We start from the raw sequence: 20,739 nt of genomic DNA on the forward strand, positions 1-20,739 counted from the left end.
TTTTTTTGTGTGTGTGTGTGTTAAATTCTTGAAAAAGCATGACCATGTTACATACCCTGTTCTTCACCTGAGGCAGCAAAAGTAGAAATGGATTTCCTTTGAACCAAAAAAACAAAACAAAAACAAAAACAAAAAAAAGAAAAGAAAAATAGATCAACAAATAACAATTGTTTTATAAGTTGTGAGACAGACAGACAATTTTTATTTTCAAATTTTCCTACAGAATTTTATGCCAAGGAAACTTTTGAAGGGCTGGGTGTGAGGGATTTTGTCTTTTTTTTTTTTTTCATACAGGATTTTATTAACTTGTTATTATAGTCTGTTCTGTTTCAGAACTTGGCTTGAAACGCATCCATGTTTTTGCACAGGTTCTTGCATCAGTGAATGTTTTATACCCCTCCCCCTCAGAAACAGACACAATTCTTACCACACATGATCTTATGGAGTCTGTAATTAAAAAGACACAATTCTTACCACACATGATCTTATGGAGTCTGTAATTAAAAAGACACAATTCTTACCACACATGATCTTATGGAGTCTGTAATTAAAAAGACACAATTCTTACCACACATCATCTTATGGAGTCTGTAATTAAAAAGACACAATTCTTACCACACATGATCTTATGGAGTCTGTAATTAAAAAGACACAATTCTTTAAAAATCTCATTCTGAATGTTTTAGAAATAAAATCTAATATATTTCATCACACAAATGGCAGTTGAAATGGGTTTGAATTTGAGTGTGTGAGTATGTGCCAAAATGGTATTTTTCAATAAATTTTCTCTCTATATCTCTCAGAGTCTCTCTCTCTCTTTCTATCCCTCTTTTCCTGTGTCTTCTTCTGATCACCATGCAAACGTCACGTTGCTCATATTTGTGTTCAGTAAACTGTAAAGGTTGCATTCTTCGAGGGGGGGGTAGTGGTCAGACCAATAGTAAAGAATTAATTTTCATTGTATTAACATATAACTTTCCACACCTGACTGCTCTGTGTCAGGATGGCTGTTGCCTTCAGTGCCTGAATCAGAAGTCATAAATTCCATGTATCCAACAATAAGAACACTCATCACTCCGTTCATGTTGACTATGTTTAATCATATTCTTCTCCTTCATACAATCTGCAGTCCTGAAAATGATTAACAATTTCCACACATTCAAAAAAAAGATATATATCATCACAACATTCTGAGCAGCAATCAACAAATTAAATTCAATCATAACATGGAAAACACTGCCAAAAAAGCAAACAACACATTCCATTCAATCATGAAGAAAAATAAGAAGCAATCACAATCAACACATTACGTTCAATCACAAAGTAAAGAAAAAACCACAGCAACAACAACAACAAAAAGCAACTAAACAAAATTCCATTTCATGAGAATAATTCACAACATAGCTGAGCAACCATCAACACCTTCCATTCAATCAACCATAAAACAAAGTTAACACATCAAACAAAAAGACAAAAACCAAAAAAAAAAAGCGATCAACAAATTCAAATTGTTGTCCTTGTCGAAAAAAAGTCACAACATTACTGTTTCAACCATGCCAATAACAACATGTGGTTCAGTTAACGCCCCAACAGACCGCTGTTCACTGCTGTCAAACATCCAGTCAGAAACGGACAAAGGATGAGAAAGTTCTCAAACAAGAGAGGCAAGGCCTTCAAGACTCACTTGTGATAAATTAAGTCCCCTAGCATTAATTACAGAGTAATTTCCCTTTTTTACTATCTCCACCAAAACGTTTGCAAAATGAATAAAAATTCCATGCTTAGCAAAAGAAGTTCCTGTTTGAACAAAAAATGATAATAATGACTCCTCTTGTTGTTGGGTCAGAATATCAGATCAAAGTGCCAAGTTTAGAGAATACAAAAAAATATAAATATAACAGTAAATGCAGTTTGCATATAATTAGGCTTCTTTTTTTAAATTTTTTTGTGCCCATCCCAGAGGTGCAATATTGTTTTAAACAGGATGACTGGAAAGAACTGAATTTTTCCTATTTTTATGCCAAATTTGGTGTCAACTGACAAAGTATTTGCAGAGAAAATGTCAATGTTAAAGTTTACCACAGACACACGGACACACACACACACACACACAGACAACCGAACACCGGGTTAAAACATAGACTCACTTTGTTTACACAAGTGAGTCAAAAAAAACCAAAAGCAAAACTGACCTAAACCTCTACAGTGGAACCTCATAGAAACCTTCGTTTCCTCCATCTTCTTTGGATACAATGTGCTGACATTACAGATCTATACATTTACCAAGACTGAAACCGTCACGAGTAAGTACACCTCACCATGAATACATACTCAAGTCTGGACAAGATCGAGAACATGATAACAAATTATGACTGATTTAGACTGATCAGAAAGATGCATAATGAGATTTTGAGGACTGGATTTTTTTTCTGCAGGGATGCAAGTACATAAAGATATATTATAGAAATTGGGTTTTAAAACTGTAGGCATGTGTTTGCTGAATTAACAAAATCATATTTAAGAATATTTCTGGCATGCACGATTCAATTTCATAATACCGCTACTGCACTTAACTCATAAATCAATTCAAGAAAAAAATATGAACAGTTTTTGTATACGATGAGGCGAGAAAACAAAAGAAGAAGAAGAAAACTGGAAAAGAAAGAAGTGGAAAACGAAAGTAGATTCCTGATGGACTACCCTATCAGTATAACCAATATTACCATTTGCTGCATAAACAGTTGACTTTTCCAGAGTTATACAAGAGACTGCCTGGTCACTGGTGCATGGTTTCATAGTTGCATAAAAATATATATATATATACAGTAAACTTGCATCAGTTTTATACTGAAAAGAATCAAATCCTTCAGCCACGAAGACTAGAAGTTGAGCAGCGCAGCATCGAATACAAAATGATGCAGAATACTCACATCTCAAACACCCAATACAAGCCAGGCTGTGAGGTCAATGATGCAGAATACTCACACCTCAAGGACACCAATACAAGCCAGGCTGTGAGGTCAATGATGCAGAATACTCACATCTCAAGGACACCAATACAAGCCAGGCTGTGAGGTCAATGAGTTGATGGCAAGATACGAAAGGAATTACAGAAGAATGCAGCCTTTCCAGCCAGTAAAACAACCACATACTGAATTATGTATCTCCACACTGGCAAAATAAACATTTTCACCAACTGGCAATAAGAGTAACACAATAACAAGAATCAAACCAAGGGCACTCCACAGAACAAGTAATTCTGCCAACATTGAACAGTTATCCAATTTGATCATTTCTTCCCAGAATAAATCTGCTTTTCATTCAGGGTTATAGTATGGTCAGATCTGATAACAAAATGAAATTTCACCTTTTTTTTTGTCTAATTAAACCACACTCATACGATCTTTTCTGTCTTTCTCTAACCCAATTTCATGGCTGATCAACCCACACGGTTTCATCGAAATCCCTTGATGTCCTGTCCAGATAGGATGCTGGTACTTTTTTCCCCCCATTTCCAAATGGTGGAGGGAAAAAATCCCTGGATCCATTTGAACATTTTATCTGGATCACCAACAAAATCTAAACGATTGTTTTTTTGACCTAAATCTGACACTTTCACAAATTTCAAGAAAATCTGACCACAGCTTTTTGCATCCTCCCGCAGTCCAACTTGAGTGAAAGCTAAACCTCGGAAACAGAGGTGAACAGAAAAATGAGCAGTCAGAGGCCTAAAGCAAGGGAAATAAAACCACCAGTGGAAATAAATCTACTTTATGGTCACTGTCTTCTGGACAGAAGACTGCATTTCATTTTGATTGATTTATGCCTCATTCGTCAAAGGTACAACTCCTCAAGCAGAAAATTACTGATTATGAAATATATTATTTTATCATTCCTGTCAACATTCTTTGAGAGGAGTATGCCTTTCTTAACTCTCTCCGGACGAAGGACTGCTCACGCATTCCTACACAAAACGTATTCGGATTCGGACGAAGGAATGGAATAGCATTCTCCGAAAGTGAAATTCCATCATGCACTGTACACGTGATTTTGTGATTAGCCAAGCAGAGTGCGCTATTCTGGGTCACTCCACAATCGAACAGTATGACTGGTCAGCCTGGGATGTGTGGCCTGTCTCGCACACACGCTGACAAAGTCACTGACCGGTCGTCTGCTCGCGTGCCAGCCTGTTAGCAAAGCGGGCTCTTCTCAGAATGTTGTGAAGAGAACAAGGCAGTGATGGCAACGTTTTAGGGTTGCCGAAGTACTTGAAATGCTACAAACTGAAGGGTCGGGCATTGAAGAGGTGGATGATGACGAAGAAGAAAGGGAATTTAATGCAGAAAGCGAGCATGGGTATGGTGATTCGGGGTGAAAAATTGGCAGTATTTTCTACATATGGCAAAACTAAAAATAAGATGAGAAATTTGATTTTTTTTTTTTTTTTTTTTATATATGTAATAGCTCAACACATAATAAACCAGTTCTGAAAGTTTCATTTTCTTACACAGTATTTTGTATTTTTTGTAATTTTTTTCCAAACCCTTACAAATGTGCCGTCTGTGGGGAAAAGCAAGGGAGAAAACTTGTCGTCCCAAGTGAGTTAACACTGCTTAAGATAATCTAAAATAAGGAACTGTTTCTGAAGAAGGAAAAGTGACTTAAGCATATCATACTTTCAATCGTTTCATCTTGGTCTTCTTCATATCAAACATCCACCTTTCGACATTGTAATAAATATTTCATTTCAAAAGGTAACTCCTTGTTTAAAAACTACCATCATTTTTAAGACCAAACTTCAATGACATTTTAAGAGGTTCCACTGCAGTATCTATATCTTTCATAATCAGTATGTCAGCAATTAACGCAGTAAGATGACTTCCTGTCAAAAGCATTTTGAGATATTCCACCATAGCATTTTGTCTTTTATAATGATCATAATGGGAAAACATGACAAGGGAAACAACCAAAAAGGCCAAAAAAATGAATTCCCAGTCACAAACTCTGAGTAAGTATAACCATATGAGCTTTTTTCAGGGAATAAAAAAAAATATCTTACAGGTATTTACTGGGTATATGAACAGTCACCAAATCATAACAAGCGAATCCCAAGTCCAAATCAACTACATCATAACCGGTACCATACAACAATTGTCAGGATTATTATATACAAAATCTGCTTAAATACAGCACTGCTGCCACATACACTTCAACAGATGCAACATAAGTTTCAATTTCATGGAGGTGGTTATGTGTGCAGATTATTCCAAATATGCTACGACACATCTGCGTCAAAAGAAAGAGAGAGAGAGAGAGAGAGAGAGAGAGAGAGAGCAGATGCCTGACTTATACATAATGCCCATTCTCTGATCAGGCCCTAAATATGCAACATAAACAGCAGGCAAGCAAAATAGCAAGGCAAAACACAATAATCTATAAAAAAAAAAAAAATAAATAAAAAAAAAAAAAGGTGAATTCAAGGCTGACTTTCTGAACTCAGTCCTTTATAAGTGTCAGCCTTCTTATTACATGAAATAAGAAACGCAAACAACTGTCACAAAAATGTGGTTATAACAAGAGTAGGACAAATCTTTTTTTTTTTTCATACTTTTATTTTTCAGTGCACACTGACTTTTAAGATTACTGCACAGTAATTAATTTTCATGAAAGCAGAGAAAACATCAAGCCCTCTGACTGTTTAGAAAAAAAAGTGGGAGTTCGTGCAAAAGTGTTGTGGAGTTTATGAATTAAAAAAAAAAAAAAGAAAACAGCAATAACACAATCATTCATGGTTTCTTACTGTCACCTTTCTTTTTTCTTTGGAGGGGGAGGGGGGGAGGGTGTCTGCTGGAAATTCCTCTTTTTCTTTCTTTTTTTTTTTGGTTTAATTTGCTGGAAATTCCTCTTCTGCTTTTTTTTTTTTCTTTTTTGGTTTAATTTGCTGGAAATTCCTCTTCTTCTTTCTTTTTTTGTTTCATCTGCTGGAAATTCCTCTTCTTCTGCTTTCTTTTTTTGGTTTAATCTGCTGGAAATTCCTCTTCTTCTGCTTTCTTTTTTTGGTTTAATCTGCTGGAAATTCCTCTTCTTCTTTCTTTTTTTGGTTTCATCTGCTGGAAATTCCTCTTCTTCTGCTTTCTTTTTTTGGTTTCATCTGCTGGAAATTCATCTTCTTCTTTCTTTTTTTGGTTTCATCTGCTGGAAATTCCTCTTCTTCTGCTTTTGAAAATGCCTTCCTGTGCACCATTTTTATATCTGGGGTTCCCAGTCCTCTCTTTGCTTTAAACGATTTTTTATATTTTTTTTTATTCAAAGAAACAACATGGCATAAGTACAGTTTCAGTAGCTCAAGGAGGCGTCACTGCGTTCGGACAAATCCATATACGCTACACCACATCTGCCAAGCAGATGCCTGACCAGCAGCGTAACCCAACGCGCTTAGTCAGGCCTTGAGAAAAAAAAAAAGTACATAAGTACAGAAGTGCAAAAGTCACAGGGAGCACATCACGCCTGGCTTATCTAAGCCTCTCTCTACGTCCTCTCTTAAATTGATTTAACCAATGATCTAACTTGTCCTCACACGTGTGTGTGTGTGTGCATGTCAGTGTGTATTTGAGCTTCCACACAAATCTCTGTGTGTGTGTGAGTGTGAGCAGTAAATACAGGTGTAAATACATACATAATATTCTAAGTAGCTTCTGTCTTTAATATTTGCATTGATGATCAACACCAGAATTTTTTTTGTAAAAACAACATGAAAAATAATAATAATAGTAATAATAAAAATCATGCTACAATTGATTGAACAAAAGAATACAGATGTATTTACTGAAAAACAAAACAAGCATTGTGTCAATCAAAGCTGCAGTACACTTTTCAGCTTTTTAACACAGTTAACCAACACACATGGAAGACCTCAAATGTTGCATTGAATACGAGCACAAGTTTCATTTCAGACTAATAATCATTTTCACACTGTGTCATCAACATTCTTACTTAAGCACACAAAAAATATAAATGTATGCCTAAGGTTATATTACGCTATTCACATGTGAAAAGAATGACTAACTGGACAAATACTGGCACAAGACTTTTTTTTTTTTTTTTTTACATCAGTTCTAACTGAACATCAATTTCAGCATACGGTGCAGAAGTACTGAAAACAACTGTAGAGTTCTCGAGTCCTTTAACGCAGGAAGACATAGCACAAAACACAGACAGAAACTACACTCACAGAAAGGCTCACACTGACACACACACACACACAAATAATTATCAGCGAATTGATTGCGATCGCGTCTTAATTTTAGCCCGATATCCCAATCGAACCATATAATTATGTGACCTGGTCCAAGACAAAATTTGACAAAAAACAAGACCGCCAAAGAATCGACAGACAGACAGAAAATACGAAAAAAAACTTAGCCGTATGGAGAGCACAGGAACAGGAGTCATAATGGCTGCCGGAAAAAGAGGGCGCTAGCCAGCGGGACAAAGGGGAGGTTACCTACTTCCGGGAGGTTATCAGCCGTAGTTTTGTTTTCCCCGCATAGGCCGATAGTAGTTTGCACAGGACAGGAATGTCAGACCCCTGCCGGAGTCTGCACTAGTTGGGTCATGGTTAAGTATGTGTAATTAAAGGCTCACACCGACACACACACACACACAGATAATTATCAATTTAAGGCATATGAACTAACATCCATCAACAAACTTCTTCTTCTCCCTTAACTCTGTGAAAACTTAAAGGGGCAGCGAAGAGAAGAACTGTTACATGTTCAGCAGATTCCTCCAGGCCAGTCACTTGTATGTCAAAGCCTGGGTCTCTGCAAATGGTTTCCCCGTCCATTCTGCAATGGTGTGACTGTGTCAGCCCATCGTGTTTTCTCGTCTTCTGATCTGTCTCTCTCCCTCAGCAGTTCCTTCGAGAATTATTTCACCAAGGTCCCTGGATCATGAAGAATGACACAGATATTTCCTGTATTCTCTATTTCGTCATACGTAATTGTCGGATCTTTCTCAGGGCACCTTCTCTGAAGTTACCATGCTATCTGGACGACAATGGTCATCACCTTCAAGCATTTATTCCTGTATTTAAATCATTTGAATTAGCTGAAAACAAGTTATTCTGAAAAAAAAAAAAAAATGTTGATAACATTTGTCCCCAACGCTTCTCTGTTCAGCTACATAATGAGCTCTGCTTGTAATCCAAGGACTGTATGGGATCAGCAACATTCATCAACAATTCAAATACTAAACCACCGTCTCCATCTTAAAACAAGAACAACTGTAATGACAGCAACAAAGAAACAGCAACAACAATAAAAAATAATGACAACACAACAATATCAACAACACAAAACAATAGCAACCCTGCATTTATACAGTCAACTAGGTTTTTGTGCATTGATAATAATCATAAACAAAGCAAAATTGTGGGGAGGAGGGGGGGGGGGTTCTGTGAGATGAAAAATAAGATAGGCAACAAATTATGCATATAGTGGTTACTGGCTGTTAATATTAATCCTTGGTTTAAGCTGTCCCAGATTTAACAAGAAAAAATAAATATCAAAAAGTGACATGCATAAATAAAAAAAAAGAGTTAACATCAAAGGCTAGAAGAGTGTAAAACTATACACCATGTCAGTTTGACATTTTAATATCAGATGCCACATGAATGTATAAGTCATATCAGTTCAAAGGCATGAATATCAGAGAATAAAACTACAGATCCTATCTACATCCACTATATATATCTACATCTACAAACATCAGGGCAAAATCTCAAATCCATTTAAAGTACAAATATCAGACCTGTGTTTCATATTCAACACCGGCATAAATATCAGAAGACAAATGAGTAGAAAACAGAATGTTGCGAGTTAAATTCACAGATGCCGTAAGTACAACAATAAAAAAAGCAAATTATAAAAAAAAAATTAAAAAAATTGACAGTGAAGAGACTACAGATTCCAGATGGCCCTAAGCTTCAGGCCCAGTGCTTAAAGCACATGTACACAGATCTCGTGCCTGATCAGCTCTGTTGGTAGAGCCTCGAGCTTTGTGTTCAAAATACTGTGAGTGAGACAGCTCCCCTTTCCCCTAGTTTCCTGGGGTGGTGGTTATCCATGTCGGCCACACCATCCACTGATATCAAACCCATCTGTGACTGACTAAGGTTATCCATGTCGGCCACACCATCCACTGATATCAAACCCATCTGTGACTGACTAAGGTTATCCATGTCGGCCACACCATCCACTGATATCAAACCCATCTGTGACTGACTGAGGTTATCCATGTCGGCCACACCATCCACTGATATCAAACCCATCTGTGACTGACTGAGGTTATCCATGTCGGCCACACCATCCACTGATATCAAACCCATCTGTGACTGACTAAGTTTATCCATGTCGGCCACACCATCCACTGATATCAAACCCATCTGTCACTGACTTAAGGTTATCCATGTCAGCCACACCATCCACTGATATCAAACCCATCTGTGACTGACTAAGTTTATCCATGTCGGCCACACCATCCACTGATATCAAACCCATCTGTGACTGACTGAGGTTATCCATGTCGGCCACACCATCCACTGATATCAAACCCATCTGTGACTGACTGAGGTTATCCATGTCGGCCACACCATCCACTGATATCAAACCCATCTGTGACTGACTGAGGTTATCCATGTCGGCCACACCATCCACTGATATCAAACCCATCTGTGACTGACTAAGTTTATCCATGTCGACCACACCATCCACTGATGTCAACCCCATCTGTCACTGACTAAGTTTATCCATGTCGGCCACACCATCCACTGATATCAAACCCATCTGTCACTGACTGAGGTTATCCATGTCGGCCACACCATCCACTCATATCAAACCCATCTGTCACTGACTGAGGTTATCCATGTCAACCACACCATCCACTGATATCAAACCCATCTGTGACTGACTGAGGTTATCCATGTCGGCCACACCATCCACTGATATCAAACCCATCTGTGACTGACTGAGGTTATCCATGTCGGCCACACCATCCACTGATATCAAACCCATCTGTGACTGACTGAGGTTATCCATGTCGGCCACACCATCCACTCATATCAAACCCATCTGTGAATGACTAAGGTTATCCATGTCGGCCACACCATCCACTGATATCAAACCCATCTGTGACTGACTGAGGTTATCCGTGTCGGCCACACCATCCACTGATATCAAACCCATCTGTGAATGACTAAGGTTATCCATGTCGGCCACACCATCCACTGATATCAAACCCATCTGTGACTGACTGAGGTTATCCATGTCGGCCACACCATCCACTGATATCAAACCCATCTGTGACTGACACAAATTGCCGATCTTGACACATAATATCGCAGACACACGGACAACCAAATCAATGAGGGTCAGTACACAGACTCACTTTGTTTACACACCTCATCCTGTCATCTAATCAATTTCAGGGGGAAAATAAACAAACAAAAAAATCTGTCCAAAATTTTCATGCTTTGAACTTTTGAATGTTCGGTAAAAGTTCAAATCGAGGAGCAAAAATAAAGCTTGGAAGGACAGGGACATCTTGCTTTTTCCCCTTATTGTCTTACCAGTAACTGTTGGTAAACCGACAGCAAAGAACAGGGGGTGGGGGGGTGGGGGGAAAGAACAATTCCAAAAGACTTGTGCAGTTCTATGTCCTTCACACAAGACAGACGGCCTACATAAAGACACCAGAGCAAAATGCAAGTTGTGAGAGTCAGTTACTTAGTTCTATGTCCTTCACACAAGACAGACGGCCTACATAAAGACACCAGAGCAAAATGCAAGTTGTGAGAGTCAGTTACTTAGCAAAACAAATAAATGAAATAATATGAAATGAAATAAAATAATTAAACAAACAACAGTTTTAACTGTTTACCTTTTTAAAAAACAAACAAACAAACAAAAAAACAACAACTGTTTAACGTCACTGTCAAATTGCAGTTTCTGCACTCTGCGTGTGAAAAAAAAAAAAAAAAAAAAGGTGGCACAACTGTGAAAGGCTTGACCCCTTTGACCCCTCCTCATCTGTTGAACAGTGACCAAAAGTCCAGCCTTTGTCAATTCCTATGCTTCACTCCAGTCGTCCAGCAGAACCAGAGCAGTGAACGATCCAAGACTCCGCTACAGCAAAATGGCAAAATGAAGCACACGATTCTGTATCGTCATTCTTCCACCAACACTTGCACTTATTAACATACCATCCTTCCTTTCAAGTCCACCTGTTACAGTAAGTGACGTCCATTCATAACCTGATCCTGTTTCAGGAATCACTGTTCCTTTCTTTTATTTTTCTATTTAATTTTTATTTCTCAAGATTAATGAAATTTACCTGTATTAGGTGTACTCAGAAATAACAAACTGCAGTTTGTTCATTTGCTTTGAGAACTGATCCTCCAAAACAAGATTAACAAACAGACCTCCAGCCTAAATTTAGCATTATATAGTAACTGCATCCGTTCAAACAATATGGCACCATGCTATGCATGCAGCTTGCTGGATATGTATAAATATATATATATATATATATATATGGTTTCTTATACAACATAAATTTTTCTCTCACATCAAGACAGTTCTATACCAGTCAGACTACGAACAGATATGCTGCCGAAGTTTGAGGGAAGGAATTTCTCTTATTGGAGATTAATACATATTCTGTATTCAGCCATTTCTACAACTTAATGTGCTCACAATTAATTCATTCATTAATTCAGTCAAATCCATGATGAATGTTTGCAACATTTTTTTCTTCCCTTGTGTTTGAATCATCTCTTACATAATAACCTTTCATATGCATAAACTGTTTGCATATATTAACCACATGTCACACGCATTTTCAACTAAATCCTTTGAAGTATATTTTCATTTATTAGCCATTGCTTGATCATGAAGTTGGTGAAGCTGTGCAGGTTCAGCTAGGTTATGGAATGAGCAGGAAATCGTTGAACAAAGCAACCATAGTGGAAACATCTACGCACACACAGTTTAACAGAACACAATGTAACAAATAACATCCTGTCTTTTGAAAACAAAAACCAAAATATAATGCCTCTTTCTCTTTTTTTTTGTCACTATATTTCTTGCACAAAGTTTGAGTAACCATCAAATGTTTGACTTAAACCATGGATAACTTTTTTCTGTAGAATAGCTGTTTATTTGCATGCACATGCATGTGCTAGTCACTTCGTGTAACCTGCGGCTGAATATGATGCAGATTTAAAAGGATACAGATTGTAAGCAAAAAAACATAAAAACAATAATGAAAAAAACAAAAACTGACACTGACAATCACTCCTGCCCTTTATCTACCTAAAAAAAAAAACCAGTAGCCTACTCAGCATGTGCACAATATCACCAAATAAACAAACACCCCTAAACACTGTGAACGTGAACATGGGTTGAAGTCTTCAAGCCCTTGCTCTGGTTTGCACACAAGCGTGATTTGTCACAACACAAGAACCAACTTGATACTTTCAGTGCCTGAGAGTGTGTGTTTCTGTGTGTGTTTTAGCGTACACAAGTATGCACTTACATAGTATGTATGTGTATAGGTGATACGAGTTCCTCACAATAACACCAGGCTCAGAATAACATGCTGCACTTGTAGATGTAGAACAGAGAAACACGATATAACCGTTAACTAGGCACATCGACAACCAAGAAAGGCCGAAAGACAAAATACCGTCTTGATTCTCTTAACACCTCTCATTCTCCTCACACTCACCAAGTCAAGTCATGCATTTCTTCAGTCCTAAGACCAGTATCAAAAACAAATAAAGCAAAAAAGAGTCAACAACATGAAAGATAAAGTAGGTACGAATGGTTTGACACAAAATAACTGGCACATTTTCCATGGTTAAGAGTCAGGAATTTTGATCTAATGTCCCGATCACACGTAGCGGTGATCGTAGATCATACAGTCAAAAACCCAACACTTTCGCTGCATCTCACAATCCATTCCACCATCAGGAATACATACAGAGCTGGGCTAGTCGTCACTCTTTGTATATTTCTTGTAGCTTCTGACGATGTCTTCCACCACAGAGGGATCGGCCAAAGTGGTGACGTCTCCCAGTTCGTCCGGCTGGTTAGCGGCGATCTTACGCAGAATCCGCCGCATGATCTTCCCGGATCGGGTCTTGGGGAGATTGGGGGTGATCTGATAAAAGCCAGAAATGGACACAACGATTACACACTGCGCAGCACATGCAGACGCAGGGATGTATACACATATATGTAGACGCACATCAGCACACATATGCATGCATGCGTACACATGTATGTTGCGAATGCTGCGTATGCACACACACACACACACATACACACTCACACACACACACACACACACACACACTCACACACACACACACACACACACACACACACTCACACACACACACTCCCACTCACACACACACACACACTCACACACACACACACACTCACACACACACACACACACACACACTCACACACACACACACACACACTCTCACACACACACACTCACACTCACACACACTCACACACACACACACTCACACACACACACACACACACACACACACACTCACACTCACACACACACACACACTCACACACACTCACACACACACTCACACACACACACACTCACACACACACTCTCACACACACACACACACACACACACTAACACACACACCAACACATGGTGACAAGTGTCCAGAAAGAAAAGAGTCCAAATAACGTCACCAGAATGTGGTCTGGCTGAGCGTAGCTGGCAATGCGCTGCTTGATGGTGGCCTTCAGGTCGGCCTTGATCTCATCCTGTGTCTCGTGCTGCTCTTCCTTCAGAACCACAAAGGCAAAGATCCCTGAACAGACAGACAATCACGCACATCAACCCTTCAGAACCACAAAGATCCCTGAACAGACAGACAATCACGCACATCAACCCTTCAGAACCACAAAGATCCCTGAACAGACAGACAATCACGCACATCAACCATTCAGAACAACAAAGATCCCTGAACAGACAGACAATCACGCACATCAACCCTTCAGAACCACAAAGATCCCTGAACAGACAGACAATCACGCACATCAACCCTTCAGAACCACAAAGATCCCTGAACAGACAGACAATCACGCACATCAACCCTTCAGAACCACAAAGATCCCTGAACAGACAGACAATCACGCACATCAACCCTTCAAAACGACAAAGATCCCTGAACAGACAGACAATCACGCACATCAACCCTTCAGAACCACAAAGATCCCTGAAGAGACAGACAATCACGCACATCAACCCTTCACAACGACAAAGATCCCTGAAGAGACAGACAATCACGCACATCAACCCTTCAGAACCACAAAGATCCCTGAACAGACAGACAATCACGCACATCAACCCTTCAGAACCACAAAGATCCCTGAACAGACAGACAATCACGCACATCAACCCTTCAGAACCACAAAGATCCCTGAAGAGACAGACAATCACGCACATCAACCCTTCAGAACCACAAAGGCAAAGATCCCTGAACAGACAGACAATCACGCACATCAACCCTTTCAGAACCACAAAGGCAAAGATCCCTGAACAGACAGACAATCACGCACATCAACCCTTCAGAACCACAAAGATTCCTGAAGAGACAGACAATCACGCACATCAACCCTTCAGAACCACAAAGGCAAAGATCCCTGAACAGACAGACAATCACGCACATCAACCCTTCAGAACCACAAAGGCAAAGATCCCTGAACAGACAGACAATCACGCACATCAACCCTTCAGAACCACAAAGGCAAAGATCCCTGAAGAGACAGACAATCACGCACATCAACCCTTCAGAACCACAAAGATCCCTGAACAGACAGACAATCACGCACATCAACCCTTCAGAACCACAAAGGCAAAGATCCCTGAACAGACAGACAATCACAAACATCAACAATGCTACGATAACACCACCACTGAAACCCATTGCACAAATTACAAAAATCACAAAAAAAAGACCCCAACACTTTGTACGGCAATCTCACTGTCAAGAGTCAGAAATCTGAGGTGACACTCAGGCAGCAGTCTACCGGTTATAAGTCTGCATACTCAATTAGCGCAGAGTCAGACGCCAGGGGCTGCTTCCGACGGTGGGAGAGGTCATCGCATCTCACTGGGCAGCTACCACCCACCTTAACTCACTCGCTGCCATTGTCCGCATATACGGACATCGTCGGAGAAAGCGCTGGATGCCAATGTCCGCATATGCGGACTTGGATTTTAAAAAGTCGTGCTGTCGGAGTGACGCGTCGGATGCGAAAATCAAAAGCAGATGTGATATCTTACGTCACCTCTGGTCAGCTTTTCATTCACACACGCTGCGTGTGTGTCGCGATAAGCTCAACCGCACTTGATAACAAAGCGTGCCCCCTGTCAGCTTTGTAAGTTGTTTGACAAGATGGCGTCACGGCGAAGTGTTCGACACGGTCGGAGAGGTGAAATGTTACTCAGCGTCGAAGATGCTTTGGAAATGATCCAAACTGAAGGCTCTGATGTCGAAGGAGATAATTTTGATTCTTCGGAGAGTTAATTTGAACCAAATCCCGATGAACTAGAAACAGATTCGGCTACTGAAGAGAGTGTTTACAATGGAGAGGAAAGTGAGGAACACATGTGCCAGCAGATGAGACAGACACAGACGACGAAACCACTGAGGAAATGGACGATTTTGCAAGTGTTTTCACCAGTGATTGGACTGACAATTTTTCTTTTTTTCCCTCTTGCACATCCCTTCACTGGCATACCAGGTTTGTCAGCTGACTGGCCAGTCAACACCCAGCCGGTTGAGTTTTTTTCTTTGTTCTTTGATTTTCATTATGTAGAGACAATATTTTTTCTTGTATGAGTGAATTTCAACTTTCTTCACCACCGGTTCATACTTCATTGCATGCACTAGGTCTTCAGTTCCTCAAATAGTGTTAGAATGTGATGTGGAACATGTTGGTGTACCTTTCTGATGGGTGCAAAAATGATAAAAAATACACTAAATATTGATACCGCGATCAACATCAAGACGGTAAGTAAACACTTTGATTTTTTGCACACATATGGAACAACATTCCTTGCACACATATACTAAATATCAATTGTCTGGGTGTTTATTTGTTTTTTTTACAATTTTTCCCCCATCCTATACAAACCCTGGGTTTTCAGGGATTGGCAAGGGCAAAAACTCTTGGCATGGAGTGAGTTAAGCTGGGCAGTCCCCAGCCAGTAAGGTAAGCCAGTAAGACACTCACACATATCAGACAATCATATTCCGGCTACGCACGGGGCACTGCCGCCTGCGAGACCACATGTACCGAATGAAGCTGTCACACACTCCTGACTGCCCGTGTAAGACAGGCCCACAAACCCTGCAGTCCTGCCCCCTGTATCAAGATGCACGGACGCAGCAGTGGCCCTATGGAGCCACACTGGCAGAAAAGCTCTGGGGCACCAAAGAAGACCTCATCAAGACCACCACCTTCATTTCCAGCATAGGACTGCGAGTCTGAGACCATGATCACGGGGAACGCAGAAGAAGAAGAACTCACACATGTATCTGATGTGTTACTGTACAGCTCTTTGAGGGGACTGTAAGCGTTAAATAAATGTACTATCGTTATTACCATTATCATCATCACCATCATTATCGTTATTATATATACACTTTCACATGCACATCTGACATACCAGTCACATAGACGCCATCACATTTCAAGTATTTCCCCCCCTGCTGTGTCTAAAGTAGGGCTGTGTAATCTATCTGATCAAAATCAGTTTTGTGTCTGCATTTTAAAATCCTTGTAAAATGCTTTAGTAGTCCGTGTGCGTGATTGTGTGTATGTGTGTGTGTCTGTGTGTGTACGTAGGTGTAGGGGGAACAGGAGCACACAAGCTGCAGAGTGTGCGATAACACAACATTTTTTCTTCTCTCCTTCCCCACCCATGCACCTCCCTTTTCTTATGTCAATACAGCAGATAGTCAATCAGTACTAGATCTCTCTCCCTCTCCCTCTCTCTCTCTCTCTCTCACTCAGAATAAGCGCGCATGACCTAAAGATTGAGAAAGGTAGATATTTAAATATTCCAAATGAAGACAGATTGTGCAACAAGTGTAACATCCTGGAAGACGAATCCATCTTCTTGATCATTGTATTAAATATAAAACATTAAGGCAACAATTTTTAAAGGATATTCAAAATTCGAATAACACAGGACATATTCCCAGTCAGGTGATGCTAACAGATGATGAATATATACAAACAAAATTGGGAAAATTTGTTTATGAATGCTGCTGCAATTTACTGCATTAACTGATTGATTAATTGTGTGTTTTTCATTCGTTCATTCATTTACCATTGCACTTGTGTCTTATAAACCTTACGGTTTCATGACAATAAAATCAGTTCTATTCTATTCTATTCACACACACACACACACTCTCTCTCTCATTCTCTCTCGCCTTGACTACTGTAACTCTCTATTGCCTGCTTCATCCATTCAGTCCCTTCAGCGCATACAAAACTCTGCTGCCCAACTCGTCCTCAGAAAGAAAAGATCTGAGCATATCACTCCTCTTTTGCAACATCTCCACTGGCTCCCTGTCTCACACCAAATAAAGTACAAGATTAGCACTCTATGTTATAGATGCATTCACAAAACTGCCCCTTCCTATCTCTGTGGCTGCCTTCACCTCTACACTCCATCTCGCTCACTACGATCAGCTTCGGATCCACTCTGTTTATGCATACCCAGATTCTCAAACTCTCGACTGTTGGCCGCCTTTCTTTCTCTGTCTCTGGACCTTGCGACTGGAATGAATTTCCTCTTTCCCTTCGTCAAGTCTCCACTCTCAGCTCTTTAACTCACTCAGTACGGCCAGTCCTCTCTTCTCTACACAGACCCCTCGGATGTCCAGTGGGTGTCTGAATGACCCAACCTTTAGCTTCCGTTGTCAGAATTGTGGTATTCTTTGTCAACATTCACCTCTTCAGTATAAGAGCCTTCCGCTTGCAATATTTTGATGATGGTAATTGGGGTGAAACGCTGTTAACGTCATCTCTTTCGCCGTTCGTATGGAGACAGTTAAAGTCTTGCCTTAAAACCCACCTCTTCCCAAAATAGCCTCCCTTGCCTGCCTCTTCCTTGTCTTTAGTTTCTACAGTTTTTAGAGTTATGCATGCGTGTGAATGACTGGTGCGAAAGCGCTTTGGTTTGTCTCTGCACAAGGTTCAGCACTATATAAGTACCATTATTATTATTATTAGAGGAGGATACACACCTTCTCCCTTCACGTCATGGGGAAAACCCACAACAGCAGACTCTGCGACATCAGGATGGTCGTCCTGTAAGCATCAGTCACATTCACATTGGTTTGATTGATGACACATCTGTTGATACTGTTCTGGGGGATCAGGAACGCAGAACTGAACACTCTTCTACTTAAGGTATATAAAGGATGCTTCAGTGTGTACTTCAAGAGTGTGTGTGTGTGTGTGTGTGTGTGTGTGTGTGTGTGTGTGTGTGTGTGTGTGTGTGTGTGTGTGTGTGCAAAGGAGGTAAAAAAGTAATTTTAGCTGTAAGTAAGATGATTAGCTTTGCAAATGGGGCATGGCTGTACTTTTGGAGTTAAAAGACGTTTGTGTTTTCTCCACTTTTATGTGACATTGTTGTGTGGTTGGAAATTTTGTTCTGGGCATGAAAAGATTATTTTGAAGTAATCCTCCATACTCCAATAGGAGTGAAAGGATAATCAAAACTTGAAACTTGTGGTGTGTGTGTGTGTGTGTGTGTGTGTGTGTGTGTGTGTGTGTGTGTGTGTGTGTGTGTGTGTGTGTGTGTGTGTGTGTGTGTTGGACTTGTCTTTGGGCTGAGATATTGTGTAGGGTGAGTGACGAGCTTGTGGGTGCACAATTAATTTCCAAATGGATGAATAAAGATGCATTGTATTGTATTGTATTGTATTGTATTGTATTGTATTGTATTGTATTGCATTGTATTGTATTGCATTGTATTGTACTGTATTGTATTGTACTGTATTGTATTGTATTGTATTGTACTGTATTGTACTGTACTGTATTGTACTGTATTGTACTGTATTGTATTGTATTGTACTGTACTGTATTGTATTGTACTGTATTGTATTGTACTGTATTGTACTGTACTGTATTGTATTGTACTGTATTGTATTGTATTGTACTGTATTGTACTGTACTGTATTGTATTGTACTGTATTGTATTGTACTGTATTGTATTGTATTGTACTGTATTGTACTGTACTGTATTGTATTGTACTGTATTGTACTGTACTGTATTGTATTGTACTGTATTGTATTGTATTGTACTGTATTGTACTGTACTGTATTGTATTGTATTGTACTGTACTGTATTGTACTGTATTGTATTGTACTGTATTGTACTGTACTGTATTGTATTGTATTGTATTGTACTGTATTGTACTGTATTGTATTGTACTGTATTGTATTGTACTGTATTGTACTGTATTGTATTGTACTGTATTGTATTGTACTGTATTGTACTGTATTGTATTGTATTGTATTGTATTGTATTGTACTGTATTGTACTGTATTGTACTGTATTGTATTGTATTGTATTGTACTGTATTGTACTGTATTGTATTGTATTGTACTGTATTGTACTGTATTGTATTGTATTGTATTGTACTGTATTGTACTGTATTGTACTGTACTGTATTGTACTGTACTGTACTGTATTGTACTGTATTGTATTGTACTGTATTGTATTGTACTGTATTGTACTGTACTGTATTGTACTGTACTGTACTGTATTGTACTGTATTGTATTGTACTGTATTGTATTGTACTGTACTGTATTGTATTGTATTGTATTGTACTGTATTGTATTGTACTGTATTGTATTGCATTGTATTGTACTGTATTGTATTGTACTGTATTGTATTGTACTGTATTGTATTGTACTGTACTGTATTGTACTGTATTGTATTGTACTGTATTGTACTGTATTGTATTGTACTGTACTGTATTGTATTGTACTGTATTGTACTGTATTGTATTGTACTGTATTGTATTGTATTGTACTGTATTGTATTGTACTGTATTGTATTGTACTGTATTGTACTGTATTGTATTGTACTGTATTGTACTGTATTGTACTGTATTGTATTGTACTGTATTGTACTGTATTGTATTGTACTGTATTGTATTGTACTGTATTGTATTGTACTGTACTGTATTGTATTGTACTGTATTGTATTGTACTGTATTGTATTGTATTGTATTGTACTGTATTGTACTGTACTGTATTGTATTGTACTGTATTGTACTGTATTGTATTGTACTGTATTGTACTGTATTGTACTGTACTGTATTGTATTGTACTGTACTGTATTGTATTGTACTGTATTGTATTGTATTGTACTGTACTGTACTGTATTGTATTGTATTGTACTGTACTGTACTGTACTGTATTGTATTGTACTGTATTGTACTGTACTGTATTGTACTGTATTGTACTGTATTGTATTGTACTGTATTGTATTGTACTGTATTGTACTGTATTGTATTGTACTGTATTGTACTGTATTGTATTGTATTGTATTGTACTGTATTGTATTGTACTGTATTGTACTGTATTGTACTGTAT

The 20,739-nt window shown here is 39.0% G+C and overlaps 1 protein-coding gene and 1 long non-coding RNA gene across 3 annotated transcripts in view; both read right to left on the minus strand.

Moving 5' to 3' along the window:
- Positions 1-1,079: 1,079 nt before the first annotated feature.
- On the minus strand, positions 1,080-9,511 carry LOC143280764 (uncharacterized). The gene is made up of 2 exons (XR_013055060.1): positions 2,988-9,511; positions 1,080-2,932 (listed from the first exon to the last, which is right to left on the minus strand). It is a non-coding gene; the product is annotated as an uncharacterized LOC143280764 (long non-coding RNA).
- Positions 9,512-10,373: 862 nt separating this feature from the next.
- LOC143280763 (acetyl-coenzyme A synthetase 2-like, mitochondrial) overlaps positions 10,374-20,739 on the minus strand; it is a 41,853-nt gene continuing 31,487 nt past the window's right edge. For both annotated transcript variants that reach the window (XM_076585436.1, XM_076585435.1), the window contains 3 exons: positions 18,377-18,440; positions 13,797-13,918; positions 10,374-13,221 (listed from right to left, as the gene is read on the minus strand). In XM_076585436.1, coding sequence (XP_076441551.1) covers positions 13,051-13,221; positions 13,797-13,918; positions 18,377-18,440 — 357 coding nt within the window. In that variant the 3' untranslated portion in view covers positions 10,374-13,050. The remainder of the gene's footprint in view (positions 13,222-13,796; positions 13,919-18,376; positions 18,441-20,739) is intronic.

Source organism: Babylonia areolata, chromosome 4 (assembly GCF_041734735.1).
Source record: "Babylonia areolata isolate BAREFJ2019XMU chromosome 4, ASM4173473v1, whole genome shotgun sequence".
Taxonomy (NCBI): Eukaryota; Metazoa; Mollusca; class Gastropoda; order Neogastropoda; family Buccinidae; genus Babylonia; species Babylonia areolata.